Below are 21,278 nucleotides of genomic sequence, written 5' to 3'. Positions count from 1 at the left end.
AATATTATGTAACTGTGTCAAATCAGGAGTTAAGTTACATTACACAAATACAGCAGGCGTGTTCAATCTTTCCATCGAAAAGCTCAGCCTACCTCTGATGATGAGCAACCACGAGTTCTGATACATGGTACACATCTGCGAAAAGGGTTACTTCCTCAAATTGACTAACATGTATGGGCCTATAGTAGCTGTAACATTAACTGTTTCATACACCAACACTTTCACAAACGTGCTTATTCACTGCGTAACCATAATATTATGGATTAGAAAATGCTATTCTTTTGCCTTTCATCTCCTATCTGCTGCCCTTGCTGCGAAGACCCCATTAGACCCTGCTGTGGAGATTCAGCTATTGTTTCAAATAACAAATGTGGACATGCCAGATTGCAAATCAGTAGTCCGTCAGGAGAACTTCCCCTCGCCTTGGAGCAAATGAGTCAACCTTAGCATCACTGCCAGGCTGTAGTGGCTGCCGTGAGTCTACTGTGCCATGCCACAACACCACAATGCCAATATAGTCCAAGCACACTGGGGCCCCTGAACCAAAATGAGCCAACACTGTAAAAAGTAATGGTGGTGATACCATGTTAAAAACACTACATTAAAAAGTTACTGTAAATCATATTTGTAAGACCATCAAAACACAGCATATTAAGTGATGGCGTTAGCACACAACGAGCTGTTATATAAAGTGACGAAAATAACGGGCAAGGCGAGAAGTGTGTTAGCTTCTAAATCCTACCAGGGTATCCTCATACTATTCTAATATTGATCGTATTGCCACTCACCATCAGGAAGTTTTAAAAAGCTTACCTGTAGTTTCTTTAATCCATTATTTAGTTCGGTAAAAGTTAGTTAGCTTGTTTAACTAGCTTGTAAGGTTGCACATGACATTGATAGGCTGATTTTATTGTAATCACCCAATTCCTCATTATAATTATTTATAATTAGGCTCTCTGTGTAACTTTATTGTTATGTATTTTGCCTAAGTGTTCACAAATGGTTCACAGATTGGCGGAGGGATACTTCACTGAGTCCCAAGATAAATCCAAGAGGTCACGAGGTGATTAAAGAGGCAAGAGAGGCAAAAAATACTTCTGATACATAAATTAGATCTATTTTTTTTTATGTCTTTTCTATAATTTTGCTTCAGTCTGAGGGAAAAAAATCACTCCTTGGATGCACTGCTCCTAACTCACTTCCACACCACCGTATCCTGTGATGTGAGGTCACAAATAGACATGACTTCATTTCAAGGAGTCACAAGCCAAGAAGATTGGGAATAACTGCTGTACAATATCATGTGGTATGAACTTTGCAAGACTTATTTCGTCTCCAAACTTTCCCACCACTCTCTTATTCAAAGTATTTTAGAAGCAGATATGTCATGTTGATAATATTTTACAAGCCAGATTTGTGTAGTTTGTCTTTCTTACAGCATTCGGCAGCCCACAGTGCCAGTCCCCACTGACCACAGAGAGCCCGTCCAGGCACTGATGTCATCAAGAGCAGCCATTTTTAACAGTAATTCACTTACTTGTAGCAGCCTAGCAGATCACTGTTGCTCATAATAGGCTGCAGTGACAGGCAGGTCTAAATCATATTCATAATGAGGGATTTTCCAATTAGGACAAGGACAAAAAGAAGTATGATTTAGGATAAATGCCCTCTGCTTAGCCAGTTGGTTAGATTGGTTAAAATAGCATTGGATCAGAATTATGCAGAATATAGATTAACTGCCCTCAGGGTGATAGACTATGTAGAGCGTGATCCAAGTTATGCTGGAGGGGCTTCATGAGTAGTGAATGAAAGAGAAACACTGTTGGCTATCTGAGCTTGATCTCAGGTTGTGCTGCACTCTATTGGAGGAAAGCAGTCATTGCATTAATCCACCAGGAATAGAAACAAATGTCATCCAGCAGATTACACCGATGTCTTCACCTGGAAACTTGTTTTACGAATCTATGACCCCTCAGCCTAAAATTATAACTCCATAAACAGGCCTAAAACAAACCTCCCTGGTGTATAAAATGTGCAGATATTTCTCACTACAGCGCTGTGTTGTAAAATAACACAAACCAACCTTACAACAGACATGAAAAGAAAAGTTCAACAGAAGTTCTGCATCCATCCCACTGAACATGTTTATTCATAAACTGGTAAAATATAGCACATTTGTATAAAAATGTAGAAAATTGTACACAAAATATAACACTTGGCTTTTGTCTATTATAGTTAATGCTACTATTATAGCTTTCTGTTGCTAAAGGTGATATTCTTTTGCCAGCAAAAAGGTCAGAATGAAGGATGACAGTTATAAACACACACACACACACACACACACACACACACACACACACACACACACACACACACACACACACACACACACACACACATAGAAGGCAACGTCCATAAAGTTCATTAATATAAAAAGATAATTTTATACAAAACATCTCATACATTCTAAGGAACAGCACTATCAGTCAATGTTCATGCCCTTATCGCTAGTGTTAGTGTTGTGTTAAAATAGACTATTTGTGCATCTTTTTCTCAGTCATTTTAAGGTGTCTTTGGTAGGTTGTACACTTTTTCCAAAATGAAGAAATGCTCATTTCTTGCTTAGTAAACTTTGACGTAACTATTTTATGCTGACAAGTCACATGAAATGCTTCAGTGATACTTTAATGTGGCCTCGTTGAGTCTGGCTGTGCTCAGATGTGTTCTTGTACGCCTATTAAAAAATACTGTGATGATTCCTTATCGCTATCAGAGTGAGGTTCATGTGAACAGTCATCAGAGGCAGAGACCTTTCCACACAGTGCTGTCGTCAGTGCAAAGCCACAGTGTAAAATTCGTTCTCCTATCACGAGCTGCAGTCTTCTTCTGTATGATGCAGCGCAATAGTCGCACAAAAGTACCTCAGTTTACACATAACTATATGTATTTTAATGCATTGGGAGCGAGTGATAAATTTCCCGCTTTTTGATCCCCTGTCCTGAATTAGTAATGCAGAATTTTCCAAATAATTCCTCTTTGGGATTAGAGCCAAAGTGCAGCAACACTGTACTATGAATGTACCTCAGTTTGTCAAATACAGGCAACTATTACTGATCTGTTAACAGATACAAACCAGCTGACTCGGGTTTCATTCAAAATAGCCGTCATCCTCAGCTGAGTCATGTACGAGTCATAGGTTGGGATTAATGTTGAGCGAAGGCATTATGTTTGAATACATCAGAAATACCGTAATGCGGAAGGGATTGTTACACACATAATATATTTGAGCTTCACTCAATATCCCCCCTGTATGTACCTTAAAAAGAGCAAGGCCCCGTCTGTTTTGCAGTTATAAACACCACTGAAAAAAGTACACAGCTGCTTTACGAACACTTACAGTAAATATGTGGAGTGCAAACTCTCTGTCTGGAAAGGCAGTTACAACACACATGTAATTTGAACACCAAAGATTCAAACGCCAACAAGTCCTGAGTGTCTGTGTGTGGGCTACTGTATGTGTGTGTCTGTCACTGCATTTGTGCATGTGTGGGAATACTGATATATCACTATAAAGAGTGTGCTGTTCATGACAAGGAAGAAATCTCTAGCAGTACAGATTAATATTTAGTAGCACCGAGAAATGATTTCTCCATCACTAAAAGCATATCTTTAGTCTTCACTCTGAACAACCATCTTACAAACTCCTGTCTGAACATTGGCCTTCAGAATCCAAGCAGTCAATCACAAGGCGGGGGATGATTTATCCACTGTCTCATTGTCATATACACAACATATATAAATGTATATAAAACTTATTTACATGCATCCTTCTCTGCTCCACTGTTGCCACAGCCCTACATGGCTGGAATGCCTGTTTGGAAAAAAGTTCAGTGTCAGTATCTTATCAGGCATATAGCTCTGTGTCTTATAGTAAGGCACAGAAAAATACCAAGTACCAAGGCAGCGAAGGAACAATACAGTCAGGGAGGTTGATCAGGCACCTTTGGTTTTAAGGTTTTGGGTGGGGATTCAATTTTGAAACCTGTGATGGGATCACATTTGTAGCTTACTCTCAACTTGCAGCCAAAATGCATTACAACATATCATTACTCCTGTAACACGGGTATCAGGTAACAACAGACCCCTAACCAGTTCAGGATCCTGGCTCGAACAAGGACAAATGTGTTGGGTTTATGTATAAAGGCTTATGGGGAGGTATAAAAACGCCCAGACTAATGATCCATTACATAAAACGATAAATTCAAAAGTTTGTCTATCTTACCCTGACTGGGCTCTCTTGCAATGTACCAGGGAAAATCACTTTAAGTCACAGGACTTAAGCGTTTTAAACTCAAGGCTGGTGACTTCTGGATACTTGGCTACATATACTTCCATGAGGGTTCTCATTTAAAACATTAAGAACAGGCTAAGGCCTCTACTTGATTGTTAGTCTGGAAAAAGATGGCCCAAAGTCTTCTTCTAAGACAGTGTGTTCAGGTATTTATTCTCCCCAGCCAGCGAGGTAAGCATGGACGTCATGTCGCCCACAGCCATGTTGGACAGGCCAGAGCCTGCAGCTAGGCTGACAGAAGTCTGGGGGGTGGTGAGGCGGGAGGAGGCCTGGGAGGAAGACCCCGGTTGACCCTGAAGGGGATTGTTGACTGGGCTGAATGTGGAAGACTCAGCATCATCGATGATGGAGGTGAAGTCTATGCGAGCATTGTCCAGGTCCAGGTTTTCTAAGGCATTGGAGATGGGGCCAGATTCAGGATAGGGATCCAAGGGGGCAGACTTTGTGGCACCTGTTGGGTCCAGGTTGGACCCCATACTGTGCTGCTGGTTGAGACAAGGTCCATTCTGGGGGTCCATGTGTTTCTCCATATCCATGTTTATCTGGCCCGAGTAGTACATGCCGTTGTTATTCGACGGGGAGAACATTTCACTTTGCGGGTGCTGTGGATGCTGGACTGGAGGAAGTCGGACCCCTCGCCTGGGGCTGGAATTGGAGTGGACAGGGCTGAGGTGGGGTGGGCTGCCCAAGTAGACTCCTCCTACCTGTGACAGGCTATTCTGACGGCTGAGAGGTTTCCGTCCCTGAGGGGGCCTGGGGACCACCATCTCCTGGCCATAACATGAGCCTTGGAGACCTGTCAGCTGCTGTTCTTTAGGTGTCACAGAGGCGGGCCCTCGGCTGTGGGCTGGAGGGCTCATGACCAGGTTCTGGTTGGGGAAGGATGGATAGGCCTGGCTGGAGTAAAGATTCTGGTTTTGGTGCTGTGGACTGTGCTGCATCATTGCAGTCTGGGCACTCATCTCCATGTTATCAGACAGAGGAGGAGGTTTTATTCCACTCTGCTGCTGCTGCTGCTCTTGTTGCTGCTCCCACATGAGTGCTTGCTGGGACTGTACATAGTTCCTCACCATCATCTCCTTCACCTGCATCATGGGGGTTTCTGACCTCTGCCCATCTGAAAGCGCAGTACCAGCACAGCCCAAACTCAAGCCCCCTCCACTGGGGAAAGAGTTCTGGTTCTGGCCCTGGAAGTCACAGCTGGGATTGTTAGAGTTCCTCATCATGACCTGGCCGGTCTGCTGTGGGTAACCCTGAGTCTGCTGGAGGAGCATCCGCTGCTGTTGGAGCTTAGCACTTTGACAGGCATCTCCACCACCCATCCCGGGGTGGAACTGCTGCTCAGGCTTGATGATGAGTTTGTGGGTACCATCAGGACTGTTGTAAAGGCCTGTTTGATTGTTGAAGTGGGCCTGTGTCTGTTGAGGCTGCAGGCTGGGATCTGAATACTGCATTCCCCGCTGGTTCTGGAGAGTATGGCTGGAAGTTTGGATTTGGCTGTGGCTATCACTCCAAGGCCCTCCAGCATCACCACCCTGTCCTATGTTAGGATAATGCGGGCCAGAGGGACTAAGCTGGCAGTTGCTCATACTGTACTCGGCCTGTTGCAGAAGTGTATTGGACATGCCCTCTGAGTGAATAGGCCTTGCTTGGCCTATGGAATTTCCACCTGTCCTGGAAGCGACTTCTCCTCCCTGGTTCTGGTAGTGCCCTTGTATGTAAGCCTGGTCGGGGCAGCTCAGTGAATCATGGCTGGGGGACAGTTGGTTTGAAAGAGGACCTCCACCTCCAACCCCTCCAAGAGTTTGATGCTGTTGCTGGTATCCCATGAAGCTTCTCTCTCCAGGAGGCATCATCAAGGAACGATCCCTGGCATCAACAGGGGCAAGGTGGGGCTCCATACCCATAGCCTCCATCATTACATTTTCTGTAATACTTGGTGGCCGAGGGGAGTACATGTGGCGGGCAAGACTGGAATCAGAGCCACGGTGTTGCAGCGCATTCCTTCGGCCCATCATGGCTACATTGTTAAGGCTATTGAAGCGCTTGGGGAGAGCTTGTGGATCTGCTGCTGATCGGACCGGGTCACTGGCTCGCCTGCTATTGTTACCTGGAGCCTGGTGAGGGTAAATAACACCAGTGCCATACTCTGTGTTGGCACTGTGCCTACGTGGACCACCTTGTTGAAGGAAAGGAGGCAGAGGCTGCCCCTGGTACTCACTCAAAACACCTCCTCTTCTGACTGGAGTACCTGTCTGCTCCATATTGGGTAAAGGAGTGGGTGGTGGTCCACCAGTTGCTGCAGCATATTTGGCCTTAAGGCTGTATTGCTGGGCCGGTGTTAAATTAGGAAGACCTGGCAATCCTCCTCCTCCAGGACATGGAGCTCCTCTGCGATTGGTCTCAGGAGAGAGAGGGTCTCCCCCACTCTGCTCTGGGCCAAGGAGGTGACATCCTCCCCCAGCTGTGCCTCCCATTTGTGACACCTCACTGGAGCGCCGGCTAGACAGGTAAGGAGACACCATGGAGGACCGACGGCTGACAGTATATGCAGAGCTTAGGCTGCTGGTGCCACTTCCTCTCCTGTCATTAGAAGAGCAGTTGACTGATGTGACACCTCCTAACTCGTGACTGGACAGCTCCATAACGCGCCGATTTGAGAGGAGTGGAGAAGGGGCACACATTCCCATATTCTCCCCTGGACCTGAAAATCACAACACAAACAAACACAAACCAAAAAAGTTAATTTGGATATCACATTGAAACTATGCGTGAATCCTTTATCACTCCAGGTTTGTTATCTTGCAGCAATGCAAGTTGTTCAATATGCCCACAACAAAGTTCTTAACATAATTTTTTTATTCAATCACAGAACATACCAGGAAGTGCAGGTAGCTTGCTATTGGCACAGCGGGCAGGAGGCGTAGGTCTGCGGATTTGCTTCAGTTTGTCAATCTTCAGGTTTTCCAGCCTCTTTAAAGCCTGTGCTGACATTCCCATTGTTCCTCCTACATTTCCTGGCTCCCCTCCTCCTCCTCCACCGGCAACTCCGTCCTCCAGTGCTGTGAGATCCTCCAGACTGCCTGCTGCATTCAGGTTCATCTCCACCCCACTGTCATTGTTGTTGGCGCTCCCCAGTGGAGAGCGTTCGCTACTGCATGATGATTGACCACCAGGGCTTGGCTGGGATTTCTGAAAGAAGTAATGTATCGTGATGTGTACTATAAACTACTGACAACTCTTTTCAAATGGCAGAATGAGATTCCTCTCTAATGAGATTTAAAAAAACTGGAGCTTTGTTTATTTTTTACATTTAAAAATAAGATGATATATAAATATTTCTTGCAAGTCACCACTCACCAGAGCAGACTCAGGAGCCAACAGTTTGCAGTCCTCCCTGCGTGTCTCCTCTTTCTCCAACAGTAGTTCAGAGCTCTGGCCCCCAGGGGTTAAAGCTGAACCTGGGGGTCGAGGTCCTGTGTCTCCACGATGCTTCTTAGTGATGTGGGCTTCAGGGCCATGCACTGTCTTCACATGTTTACGCAAAGAGCTTGGATCTGTGTACCGCTTAGTGCAGCCAGGGATCTTACATACATAGGGTTTCTGTAAAAGAGCACACACTTGTTTGAGTGTGCACAGTCTGGCATCACAAAATTTACTTTACTGCATCTTTCCTGATACTGAAAGGGTCTCTCAAGACAGCAAGTGAATGTAGCTGTCAAGATATTGTTCAAACTGGCTTACTTTATTACTTGTCAGTGGTGTAAATTACAATACCTCATTGGAGTGAGTTCGGTTCTGGTGCTTGGCCCGGTCGGAGGCATTGGAGAAGGCCTTGTTGCAGCCTTCATGCTCACATACGTATGGTTTCTCTCCAGTGTGAGAGCGCAGGTGGGTCTTCAAATTCTCGAGGCGAGAGTAGGCCTTATTACAGCCTTCAAACTAAAACAGAAGTATATAAAAAAAATACAATGTTTTTATAACAACTGCCATGTTGCAACAAAGAGAACAACTTCCAAAAGTCTTACCTAACAGATTATAAACTAATAGAAAGAGCCAGTCTGTGAAAATTTTGCACACAGGCCTTACAGCTGCATTACTGGATCTGAGCTACAGTACATTCAGTGTAGTCACAAGAGCTTTATAGAAGATTATTATCGGGTTTTTCCCCTTTGTATTAAGAATTTGACAACAAATCAGACATCAGGGTAACAGAGACCTAGAGAAATAAAGTGCATAGACAGAGACCAAAGCCACACTCACAGTGCACTTGTGTGGCTTCTCTCCTGTGTGTCTGCGCATATGAACCACCAGCATGTACTGCGCTTTGAAAGGCCTCTGTTCTCGAGAGCACTCCTGCCAGTGACACACAAACTCCTTCTTTTCTCCATGGATGTGCTCATTGTTGATGTGCTGTTGAGTAAACACATAAATATAGGGACTGATTAAAAATCTAAGTGGTATACTCGACATTCTTTTTTGCAAAAAATGCTGGATTTCTGGATATCTATCGGCTGATCTCTCTCTTACATGAACCAGCTGGTCTTGTGTGTCAAACTCCTTGTTGCAGCTCTCCCAGTGGCAGTTGGTTTCATAGATGGCCTCCTGTTCTGGCTTCCCATCCTCTTTGTCCAAATCATCTCTGCCATCCAGTAGACCCAAGAGAGGGTCCTGGTGAAGTATATGGGTGCAGACCAGACGCTCATGACTCAAGTTTAAGAAAATACAGTACACATATGAAATTTTGCTCTGTGCATTTATCTTAAAGCCATGTATCGGGCCACGTCAAACAGGTTGACCAAGCAGCAGTTTATTTGCCCTCCACTCACTGTTCTAGACAAATCTAATGCCAAAGCTAAAATGAAAATGTGTGAGGATAAAACTGCACCTGAGTGCCAGTGGAAGAAGGACTGGCCACATCTCCCTCTGACCTCTCCTCCAGGCTCTTCACATTCATACCATCCATCACAACTCCCAGGCCAGGCTCCGTCTTCAGCTGCGAAACAAAACACACAACATATCGTCAGCGTGTTTTTTTCTTTTAAATCTGTCTCTCAAAGTCATTCACATTCATACAGTTGACACAAATTAACTCTCATTCCTTCCTCTTCCCACCTCCCATCCATCCCAGGGTGGATGGGAGGTGGGGCTGATACTGAATTGCTCTGACTGCTTTGTGAAGAGAGAGAGAGATCCTTCTTACATGTCCATGCTTGGGAGGAGCGTGGAGCCGAGGATTGTGGGGAGGTAAGCGGGAAGCTTGGCAGGGACCTGGTGTGTGTCCACCCAGAGGCGTCCCCCCGCCTCCTCCATACATGGAACCTTGTTGCCTGGATTGGCAATTTATATTGCTGGAATAGCCGAGGGATGGGCTGTGGAGTAACAGAAAAAACTAAATATGTCATCTCTAGAGGAGAAAAAGCTGATGGAACTGGTGAGGTATTCAAATCAATCAAAACAAAATCAACCACTGGTCCATTTGCTGAAACAGTAAAATATACAGGTGAATGTGGATATGTATCATAGGGAGATAAGTATTTTTTCATCTAGTTTTCTTTCAATGCTGCAATATGTAACTTTTGCCAAGTTTTTCTCATTATTTGCCTTTATTATTTTCCTCATTTCAAATGCCCGCAGTAAATCTCTCTATTTGCTGAGCTTGTTCGCAGCTATCAAGTTGGGGCAACAAACACTGTCGAACGGGCAAAATTAAAGTTTTAATTTATTCTTAAATTGATTTCATTACAGTTCACTTGCATTTGATGTCTGTTTGCATATGGTGTCACACCATAACATATGGCACCTTTAGAGATGTAATTACCTCATGCTCAGACTAGATGTGGTTTGAAAGTAATGTTGGGTGATAAATATGTGGTAATGTGTAACGAGAGGAGAGGAAGTAACAACAAACTTCATGCCTTCAAGTAAAACATTGCATTTTCTATAGCTATTTTAAAATCGAGGAATGTGCAGCAGATACTTTGAATCCAGTCCAGTTAGATCTTACTAGTCTGGGGTGATAGATGATGTGCTCAGCATAGAAGAGAGAAATATCTGACCTCATGGCGCTCACAGAGAGATGGCCGTAAGAACTGGCACCGTTGGGGTTACAGCGAGAGTTAACAAAAGCCACTAGGGAGTTCGGTGAAGTCCGGATCACCGTCTGCAGGTCTACGCTGGCATCAGACAGAGGAGAGATGGACAGAGCTCTCTTTTTGCTCAGCTTCAGCATGGAACGAGGCGTGGAGAACCTCGAGCCTAAAGGGGAATCGAGGACAGTGAGAACAGGGGGGTTAGTTTTGATGATGCAAAAGAGACTTTCAGATTTTAATTTAAAGGAAACCGTGTTAACTTACCGTCACCTGAGCCAATCTGATCAGAGCCAGGCTGAATCTGGCAGAAGTTGTGATGAGAGGACATCATGTTCTGGTTACAGTAGGGGGTGCTATTGCCACCTGTTAGACAATAAAGATCAACAGATGTGCTGAAACATACCATTGCAAAGCTGATGAGGCAAGCAAAGGGTTTCTGGGTTACTGTAGCTCACAACGTGCACATGTTCAAAACCTAAACTACACACCATGTTGACCTGTAGTCTGGTGCATTCAACAAGTGCGAATTGGTTCAGCAAGAAAGGATAGCTACTTGCTTAATAATGTCATTTGAAGTCAGCTGCAAGAAACACTTGTAAATCTAGATTTTCTGAAATAACAGTGAGAAACAATTAAGTGTCCTGCATTTTTTGTAGTCTGGACTATTTCCTCTTGAGATAAATGAGACAAAAGAGAACTGGTAAATTCTGAAGCAAGTCAAATTGACACAAAGGGATTACAACCCCATCTGCATCCACATCAGATCTTAATTTGAATTCATCCCACTTGTGTTTAAGAATAGATACCTGGTGTTACCATATATAGACAGTGCATTATTGTGTAAAAGCCTCACTGTAGATGTAACCAGCTGACATCTGTTCAGCATTCATATTAAGATTCACTTTGGACTTTTTCTAAATTTTAGTTACCTGAGTTATTAAACTAGTCCACACCGCTGCACTCAGCAGTACAACCAGCCTTCTGTTGACTGCATATCCTTCTTATTGTAGGAATCTGGGAAGTCTCTCAGGTATCTTTAAGCCCAAATCAGTAGCAGCTGTGAGATTAAGGAGATGTAAAAGATACTCTGACTCACCCTCAGTGGGCGGCATGCCCCTGTGGCCCATCATACTGTGTGGCAGTGGGGCCTGAGGGGGCCTCATGTATTGATCCATGCAGTGGCCCATGCCCTGTCCTGGTCCTGAGCCATGAGTCATACTGGGAGTCATGGGATTATACATAGCTCGGCAGTCCTGGGGAGGGCCGTTGAGGAGCGGGGCACGCAGCGAGGACACATCACTGTAGGGAGACTGGTCTGATGGGACTAGGCTGCAAATATCAAAGAAACACAGTTATGAATTACGATAAAGAACCTTAGATTAATGTTAAAAATGGCCTCTGCAAAAAGTCATGATGTGAGCTTAAAATAAAGCATTTAAAGTAACTGACAGATTACTTTAGAGGCGGTGCAAAGCATGGAAAGAAACACTGTCTGAGGAGCTAAACTCCAGAAGCTCGGATCTCTTGTGATGTCTCATTCTCACCACTAGATGGAGTATAGCCATCGGTCTACATTGTGGAAACTTACTCATTTGGGTTTTCCCCTTCCAAACTACAGAAGGGAAGCTTCATTGGAACTTTCCAGCCTTCTCATGAATTTAAATGTTTTCCCTGACCTTTCTTCAGTCTCACTGGTTAGTTCAAAATCTGTCTCTCCTGTCCTCTTTCTCTTTCTCTCTCTCTCTCTGTCTCTCTCTCTCTCGCTCCTCTCCTAAAGGGGCAGACTTCATCTATCCACCTTCTCCTAAGTCGCCCTTTCAGTTCTTTAATTCTTTCACCACAACGTGTATTCCACATAGGAGCTTAATCTGTCCTCTCTAATCCACTGTGCTGGTTCCCCCTGAATCTACCTCCCTCCCATTCTCACTCCTTTCTCCCTTTCTCTTCTCCCATTCATCCCTTCTGTTCCACCTCTCTCTCTCTCTCTCTCTCTCTCTCTCTCTCTCTCTCTCTCTCTACCGCTCTGTCCTTTCTGTCACTTTCTATCTCCTCTTCTTTTCTCCCTCCTCCTCCTCCTCCTGCTCCTCTGTCTTTCTCTGTCCAGCCCAGCCACCTTTCTCTCCATCTCTCTCTGTTTCTCCCTCACTCTGGGTAACCTGAGCGGGGCGCGAGGCAGTCATGCAGAGCGCAGCGGGGCCTGGTCAGCCTGTAATTAGCAGCTGTCAGAGAGAGGCCGAGTCCACCCGCAACCTGGGTGGCATGAGCGAATGAGGGAGGGAGGAGGGGGAGAGGGAGGAGCGGGGGAGGAGTGAGGGGCTGAGCTTGCACTGTGTCCATAACAATTGCAGCGAGACCTGGGCTCCTGCACCCTCAGGATATCTGTGAGATTAAAATAGGAACAGTTTGGGAGCCTCTAAAATGAGGATCATCCCTGCTATCTAGAGAGGGACTGCTGTGACTTTTGGTCTTTGTTCATAAGATGGTCTGTTGACAAGAAGAGAAGAGTTGCTGTGGTCGAAGACTCAGCATAAAGACTAAAGCAGGGGGAAAGAGCTAGTCTGACCCTGTGTGAAGTCGCCTTGTGCAGAAACAGAAAAGATCATTTGTGATTTTGATTGTTTGCCATTTCTTGGCAAACAACCGGGCGCAGTGACTGATCACAGATTAAACGGAGGCGCCGTGTGGATGGATGAACTGTCATTTGTCATGAAAAACATGTGAGCATTAATCCGCTGAGTCCACGTACTGACCGCTGTCACAGACATAACGTTACTGTCGTATCTGTTGACTCAGAAATAAAAAGGAAAAAAATCCTGCTTCAGAAATTTCATCCTTTTTGAGTCGGTACTTTACAGCTGTAAAATGTTGCACTCACGTTCGCATCTTGGTCACAATTCTTGGTCACAAATCCCTTTCAAAAATGTTAGTAAATGTTATGTGTGTATGTAAAAAGAAGAAGAATACTAAATGCTTGAATCTCAAATATCTACAACAGCATCAGTTTCAAAGGTCAAGCACTGCTTTGGCTCAATTCTAAATCTTTCCAAATTTTATTTTTACTACTTTTTTCTCACAGGATGAAGCCTGTCATCTTGGAGTCATTAGTAGGAGTATTTGTGAAGTTTGGGCAGAGCAAGGCTCGCTTTTCAAGCCTGCTTCTCTTTATTACGCTAAGACAGGCTAACCATGCGCTCAATCCAGCTCTGTGCTTAACTTTCAGATGTGAGAGTGGTATCTTCTCATCTTACTCTTGGATATATGGCAAATAAGTGTATTTCCCAAAATGTTGAACTATTCCTTATGTTTTTCTCATGTAAAACAGCTGTGGAATCCACCATGACCAGGAGAGGTTAAAATGCAGCCACAGAGTAATGAGTGAGTACGTAGCACATGCTAACTGCTGTCTTACCCTCTGGAGGGCTGACTGGGTGAGGTCTCGTAGTGATACAGCCCCTGGTGTGGCTGCATGTCCACTGGCATTGGAGCTCCGAGACCGACTGCTCCCCTTACACCCTGGACCTGACACGCAGAGACAAGGACACGGTTAGGATTAAGAGAGGAAAACCAAACAAACCCAACCAACCTACACTAAACTATACCGGAAAGAAAAGGCAAATACACAAAACACAATTGTGGCTGGGGGAAAAAAAAGAATATGTAGGATGTTAATAACAGACCAAACCAAACCAAGCAAAACAGTTCAAGGGCAAAATAAGCTCTCTCTCAAAAGCTTGAGTCATACTTATTTTAAATAGAGCTGGTACAAAGTACTCAATCCATTACTTAAGTAAAAGGAGAAATGTAAAGACCACAGAAGAAATAACATTAAACACACTGAGATAATGTATCACTAAAAGTCCTTTAATTAAAATCTTACTTACAGTAAGTCGGTTAAAAGTCAAATTCTGCTAAGGATCAAAAGCACAAATAGTGAACAGCGTCAATGGTGTTGCTATTCCTTCCTCAATCCATCATATCTTAGTAAATTAGTTGTATGTTCAAACTCTTACTACAAAATAATACAATATGAATAAAACCCACAACACTTCCAGAGTCTTACACAATGGAAAAACAAGGAAACAGATAACACAAGGACAAAGAGGTACTGTTCGCAGGTGAACTGGAGGAAACCTTCATTACAAGTGTGTTGACAGTTAATGTGATTTAAAGTGCAGTTGCACAGTGTTGATTTCAGTCTGAGAACTGAGGGGACTGTTTTTAACACTTTGAGAGCCCTGAAGAGTCTCTGCGAGAGCACAGGTACAGTGTTTAACAGCTGTTATTTGGAGCAAAGAAACCACAGTGCTCGAAGTGCCAGTCTGCAGTCACACATTTACCAAAATATAAGCACACAAAGCTCTACTTGGATAAATGAAACATGGCATCCAGAAGTACGAAGAACATATGATTAAATGCAGATTAAATGATTGCATTGGCACAAAGGAACTCTCAGCGGTGAAATCTGGACTTGTATGCGTTACAGAGCCTTTAAAAGCAGGTCATGTGATGGCGCTGATGTGCCCTGACACACTCCTACAGATTAGACAAAACCCTGTGACACAAACAGTGGGCTTGGCTGTAATCTCCCTTCTCTAAACACAGTCCTGCACCTCAAACACTGCTGACAGACGGCGAAAACCTGCCGCACCTTCCCATCCTGGAAAGTAGTGATCAACGTGGAAAAGGCACACAGAGGAGGAAAATCTGGGTTTTGCCTTCAAGCTTAAAAGACAAAGAGTTAAAGGATGTTAGAAAAGCAAACAGAGAAAAAAAAATGAAAGTAGAGCAAAGCAGCCTTTTGTATGAAACTCATATAGAGATGGTATCTTTCAACAAGAGTGCATGTGTGAGGTAATTCTAGCTGAGAGATCTTGGGAACAAGCACCTGCTCATTATATCCAACCACATCAGTGCAGGTACTAATAGTCAGGACTGTGGCTCTTACATGGTTACAGAGGTAATTAGGGCCAAAAAATTAGTGTACACACTAATTTCATAGCTACCACAAATGGAGAAAAGCCAAAAAATGTCTCCATCACTTGTCATGTGAACTAAATAATATATTGCATATTTATTTTAAATGTTAACCCGTAAGTGTTAAAACCTAGCAGTTATTTTAGCATTTTTTAGAAAACCTGTAAGTGTTGATGTGCCTCTATTCCTGTATTTTCTTTGAATGCGCTTGTTTGCAATATTTAAAAAATACAAAAATAAATGTATTTTATTTTTACACCACGTCCTTTAACTCTGCACTGAAATCACCGCCGTGCATGTGGAATCAAAATATCACATTGCTGCTGTTCATGTGACAAGTGTTCAAACCCATACTGGGAAAGCTCCTGTCCACTGCAGATGAAAGCTCTGCGGTTTGAGTGTAACAGGTTGCCGAGCCTGTTATGTGGTAGCACAAGTGTTAAAAGGGCGGCAGGGACCTATTTAAGCCCATGAGCCACCAGGGGGATTTGATACGCAAAGTTAGCAAGTGGCTAAATGATGTGGGCGGTCCGGGGCTAATTGCACATATTCAGCACTGGCTTTGGATGAGTGTATGATAATTAGCCGGAAGTGCTAAATAGAGATCTCGCCGAGCACCTCAGCTGTCCAGAACTAATAAATACCAAGAAGGGGGTCGCCAGACAGCCTGACACACACATACACACACACTGACACACCTGTCAGGCCCGCCAGGGGGAGGCATAATGATCCAGTGGCCACCATGTCTACAGAGAATGTGTGTGTGTGTGTGTGTGTGTGTGTGTGTGTGTGTGTGTGTGTGTGTGTGTGTGTGTGTGTGTGTGTGTGTGTGTGTGTGTGTGTGAGTGCATATACCGAAGCAGTTTGTATGTGTAAGCCCAGTAGCAGGTGTGTGTAAGAAGGGTGTTTTGGAGACAAGTGTATTTGCAGTGCAGCATGTGTGCATGTGTGTGTGTCAGAGAGAGTGTGTTCGACATGATAAATGGTGGTGGATCTCCGAGTAAGAGTGAATAATGTATGAGACCACCTGCGCATAAGCAAGCTGGAATTTTTTGAAAAATATGTTTGCCAGTTTGTCTTCAGGGAGCAAGGCAGCGAGCGAGTGTGTGTGTTGCTGTTGTAGCTGCATGTACACACACTCAACTGTGTGTTCTGTATTTCATTTGCATGGCGCACGGCTTCTGCTCGCATCCAGTGAATTACCGTAAAGTTAGCTCAAACGTAGAAAAAGCCAACAGAATAATGTTAACTAAGTTTGAGCATCCCTGTTATCCAGAAATGATGTTTATTTACTAAATTTTCACCGCAAATATGTTAAGATGAAAGTTTTTATCAAAATAATGTGTTGACGCTGCACATAATATCCACTAACAACATAATTCGTTTGTTTTCGCCACAACATCTGTTCATAGCAACTACAGCAGGTCAGATAAGAGAAGTTTATGATCTTGGTTAAATGTTTAAAAAGTCAATAGTGACTTGAAGCACTAGATGTGACTAAACTTCCTTATCACATAACTGAAAATACAGTCTTTCACTAAACTTAACCAAAGTGCTTTTGTTGACTCAGGAAGTGAACCCAGGTCTAAGGTCCTGGACTTCGTGTGCCCACCGTCCTCGACAACCACCTCCTTATGATTCTGGTGCTGTATGAAAACTTAGGAATTCCTCAGTCATCATTATATTGGAAGCAACTATATTTCTCACAAAACATATTTGGCATATATACATATGTAAGGGTTAGGTTTAGATACATTTAGAATATATCACAACCAAGGACCACGGACCACTATCACGGAGTTTAATATGCTTGTGCTTACCAACAAATCCTATGTTTATATGCATCTATCCACTGTGTACCTATGGATGAAAGTATTTCTGCACAACATGTAAGTATGTATAGGTGGATGATTCCATATATACATGGTGCTGACACAGGTGTCGTGGCATTGTGCTATTTTAGGTCAATATTTGTGAGAAACTCTCAGGGATTCTGCTCCCCGGTGTAATTTTGTGGTGCTGGGTTTTAGAGGGATGGGGCAGAAGCATATTAAAAACCCCAAGGCCATAAATCAAGCGGCTAACTAAACAAGTCTGCTCCACTGCGGCGCAGCAAGCTGGGCAGGAACCAAGGAGCTGAGGATGAGGACAGGATGTCCAGCCACTTTCTACACCCAAAACCTCTCCATTCAAACACTCCAGGTTCACAACCATACAACAACACCACTACATACAAGTACACCCCACCTAAAAGCCAGAAATCTCTAAATCCATCCCCAAAGTGACCTCTACAATATCACCAATCAGAAGAAACCTTTTAAAGAACAGCTTTAGGGCACTGTACTATTTTTCCAGAGAGGCAAACTCATGGAGGTCTTTTTTAAATCCCCTTGAAGTTGGATGGCATCCTGGGTTGCGGTCGAATTGTCGTTTTTGCTTGCTTGACTGAGCGAAAAGGCCCATAAGTGGCAGCCATGATCAAATTATTTTAAAGCTAACGAAAGCTATCTCAGTGCTTCCTTTCTTAACTCCTTTAGCACAGGGCACACTGGACCATCCTTTACGAAAGGAAAAGAGATAAAGATGTCCCACAGTTCCTTGTGGTTGTAGCATTTAAAGTCGTCAATAAAATCGGCCGCATAATTACTTACCCTAGTTTAAGCACAGTTCTCTTTTCCTTAGTTCTGATGAATTCTCCTTCACATCTTTCTTTGACCTCCTTACGTTTTCCATCAAGGTCAAGGACGAGTGCTGGGCTTACCTCAGTTACTGGATATTTTTAGACAAGCCCAACTGTGGTCAAGCCTAATAAATTTCTATTCCGGCTTAACTACTCAGTCACCAAACCAACACAGCTTACCACCACTAAACAAAACATGGTTTGTATTCCTAATGGACTATTACTCATTCACTGTCAGAGCCCAAACCACTGGACTGTAAAGACCCTGCATCAGCGAAAGGTGAAGCTAACTACAGCAGCTAACATATTCTTCCTCTTACAAATTAAAAGGTGGATTCAAGCAATAAAATGCACCTTTAACATTCAAAACACTCAATGGTTATGGTAGCGAACTAGGTTGACTGGCTACGCAACAAAATCTAACATCCCAAGTTAGCTAATGTCATACCAGACCAAATAAGGCAGTGGCAGCAAAACTTCTGAATGTACTAAATTAAGCCCACGATGTCTTTTTTTTGCTAATGAACTCAACTTTACCTGGGTTATTTAATGTTTAAACAGTTAAATAGTCTCGCTTTAAGAAACCAAGCCTCACTGTATTCAAAGTGGTAATCTCGAAGACTTCAGTTCTGCTTGATTTGGCACCACCTGTATTTACTGATGGTAACAGCAAATGTGATTTAATACCACAGGTCACATAATTCTGGGGGCAACAAAACAAAACTATTGTCACATTAATAAATAGCTCAGGCAGTTACTGGAATGGCATCAGTCTGCAGACAGTCAAAATGAGAGGAGTTGGTTACATAGCTGAGGAGTTGGAGGTGTGCTCCCTGTTGCCTGCAGTTCGCTGTGGCTGCTTCCTCAGTGCTGAAAATGACCATGTCTTGTTCAGTAGATGCATTTTTGATGAGCAATAGCCGTAAGTGCAAAGCTCAGTGACAAACACGTTCCATTTCCCGCGACTACTTCATTATAAAAGTCCTTTTGTGTTTTGCCAGTAAAATACTTTAATGTGAAGCTGCAGCAGCAGGAAATGTTCAGTTTGCATTAGCAGTAAATTAGTACAGCATGTTTTCTGGGAATGTCGGGACCAACATCCAGTTCATTAGATACAAATCTTCCAATACTTTCATGAGAGGGCACTGTGTTAACTCATTCAGCGATAGATAGTGACATGGCTTAATAAGTCAATTTTATTTCAGTGCTTTCCGATGACATTAAAGACTAATGTTATTCCCACAAGCTTCAAAAGTCGGCTACCTGTTGCAGGGCTCTGAGTGCGTTTGGTGACTTTTCTCTAATGGCATTTGGTGCGTACTTGTCCCACAGACTTCAGCTCTCAGGTGATAGTTTGTATTTGTGTGTATACAAAGAGGAACATTGTTTAGTCTTGCACAGTTTGGTCATTTGTGACATTCCCGTAAAGCGCCAGTCCTCCTCCCTCTGAGGAAGTCTCCAGAGAAGATAGACATTTCCACAGGTCACTGGTCGTGTCAGACAAAAGGCCTGATCCGGCTCTGCCCCACTCAGCCTCAACGCTCTTCTTCTCTAGGGTGTAACACTAAACTGGGGCTCACACATGTGCCCCCCCCCCCCCCCCCCCTCCTCGGCCAATGTAGAAAGCAGCATTTAATGACAGCCCCTCTCCCCTTACCCTCGTTTCTCCTCTCCTCTCAGATGGGAATGTGAGCGTGCAGTATGTGCGCTCATGTGTGTGTTCTCATTTGTGTGTTTGCTGGATAATCTATTACTTAGACAACATAAAACAGCCTAAATAAAACTCAACACACACACATCTGCAGTGTAAACACCCATCTGAGAGTATTTTGTCCCAGTCTCTCTCCCCCACCCTCTCCCTCATTCCCTGCTTTCCTCCTCTCATTCTGCCTTTTCCACTGCTCTGTATCTCTATCTCCGGCCATCTCCTGCTCTCTCTCTCTCTCTCTCCCCCGCTGCCTCCACCGTCTCTCTCATTCCCTCTCTCTCTTTCTCCTGGCTCATTCCTGCTCTCCCTCGCCCCTCCCCCTCCTGGCGGAGCTGCAGTCGAGGTGGGTGTTCTCTGGCTGTTATGACTTGAGAGACGATAATGGCAGCTATAATGTAGCCAGCCGTTCCTGATGTGGCTGGGCTTGTGGGGGATTCTGTTGTGTTAGGGCTGGAGACTGAGCTGAGGGAGGGAGGGGGGACGAAGGCGGGGTCCGGGCCCTCAGCCAACCACAGTCCAGATTCTACCTCATTTTCTTTTTTCTTTTTTCCCCCTCTTTTCTTTCTTTCTCTCCTCACCCACCAACTTTTTCTAGCCCTGTTGTTTTCCTTCGGTGGTAGACTTTGTTTTTAAATTCTGGCTTTGTTTTTGTAACCCTTCCACCCAACACAGACTCTCCTCCTTCCCTGCTTCTCTCCCCCCACCCACCCACCCACCCTCCGCTGTGTTTTTTACCCCTTTTACCCAGACTTTGTGAATTCCTCACAGCTGCTGTAATGTGATGGGGGCCAATGGTGTGACCACTGAAAGGCCACAGGGCTGGAGACATCACTGTAATGTACAATAAGCCCTACTCACTGACCTGCTGCAAGGAAGATTAGTGTCATATCTACTCGAACAGTTACTTTGACTTTCATTTAAACAGCTTTAACTCCTGTTAAATTCAAACGGACATTTTCAACAGATACTGAGCAAAAATAAGCATCATTGTGAAGCAGGTATTCACCGAGCTGGGTTATAATTCAAATCATTTTGCCTGTCAGTGCTATTGTGAGGATGTTATCATATCATGTTGAGTTATTACATTATAAATTGGGCTGCACAAATTGCCAATTCCAAAGATTTTTCGAATGTATCATGTTTTATATAAAAATATCAGGAATATTTCTATTCATATAGTGACTGCACCCTGTACTGTAGATACAGGTTTGCATATAGTCTCAAACAGGAGGAACAGAAACATATTGAATAATTCAAACTTTTTGCCTTTTGCCATGTTGTTGATGTAATTTCATTGAAAAAAAATTGAATTGCTGCCTCATGGTTCCTCCGCCAAGTCTGTTCAGACTCAGATAATATATGCTGCAAAGACTTTTCAGGAATTTAATAGAAGGTATTTTTGGCCAAATTGAAATTCTCACTATACTGACATGTAAGAATTCAGTGAATATTTCCAGTGAGAAACACTCTGTC

General features: G+C 43.8%; 1 protein-coding gene across 1 annotated transcript in view; it reads right to left on the bottom strand.

Annotated features, from left to right (window-relative positions):
* Positions 1 to 2,390: 2,390 nt before the first annotated feature.
* Positions 2,391 to 21,278, bottom strand: part of gli1 (GLI family zinc finger 1) — a 50,809-nt gene continuing 31,921 nt past the window's right edge. Inside the window, exons 2-13 of the mRNA XM_070959488.1 lie at positions 13,853 to 13,956; positions 11,540 to 11,772; positions 10,708 to 10,806; positions 10,411 to 10,609; positions 9,555 to 9,723; positions 9,240 to 9,347; positions 8,882 to 9,022; positions 8,615 to 8,764; positions 8,129 to 8,293; positions 7,712 to 7,954; positions 7,231 to 7,543; positions 2,391 to 7,055 (exon numbers count right to left, since the gene is read on the bottom strand). Of these exons, the coding sequence (XP_070815589.1) occupies positions 4,480 to 7,055; positions 7,231 to 7,543; positions 7,712 to 7,954; positions 8,129 to 8,293; positions 8,615 to 8,764; positions 8,882 to 9,022; positions 9,240 to 9,347; positions 9,555 to 9,723; positions 10,411 to 10,609; positions 10,708 to 10,806; positions 11,540 to 11,772; positions 13,853 to 13,923 (4,467 nt within the window). The 5' untranslated portion in view covers positions 13,924 to 13,956 and the 3' untranslated portion in view covers positions 2,391 to 4,479. The remainder of the gene's footprint in view (positions 7,056 to 7,230; positions 7,544 to 7,711; positions 7,955 to 8,128; positions 8,294 to 8,614; positions 8,765 to 8,881; positions 9,023 to 9,239; positions 9,348 to 9,554; positions 9,724 to 10,410; positions 10,610 to 10,707; positions 10,807 to 11,539; positions 11,773 to 13,852; positions 13,957 to 21,278) is intronic.

This window comes from Chaetodon trifascialis, chromosome 3 (genome assembly GCF_039877785.1).
Source record: "Chaetodon trifascialis isolate fChaTrf1 chromosome 3, fChaTrf1.hap1, whole genome shotgun sequence".
Taxonomy (NCBI): domain Eukaryota; kingdom Metazoa; phylum Chordata; class Actinopteri; order Chaetodontiformes; family Chaetodontidae; genus Chaetodon; species Chaetodon trifascialis.
The sequence above is the reverse complement of the archived record's forward strand: the minus strand, read 5'-3'. Positions and strand labels throughout refer to the sequence as shown.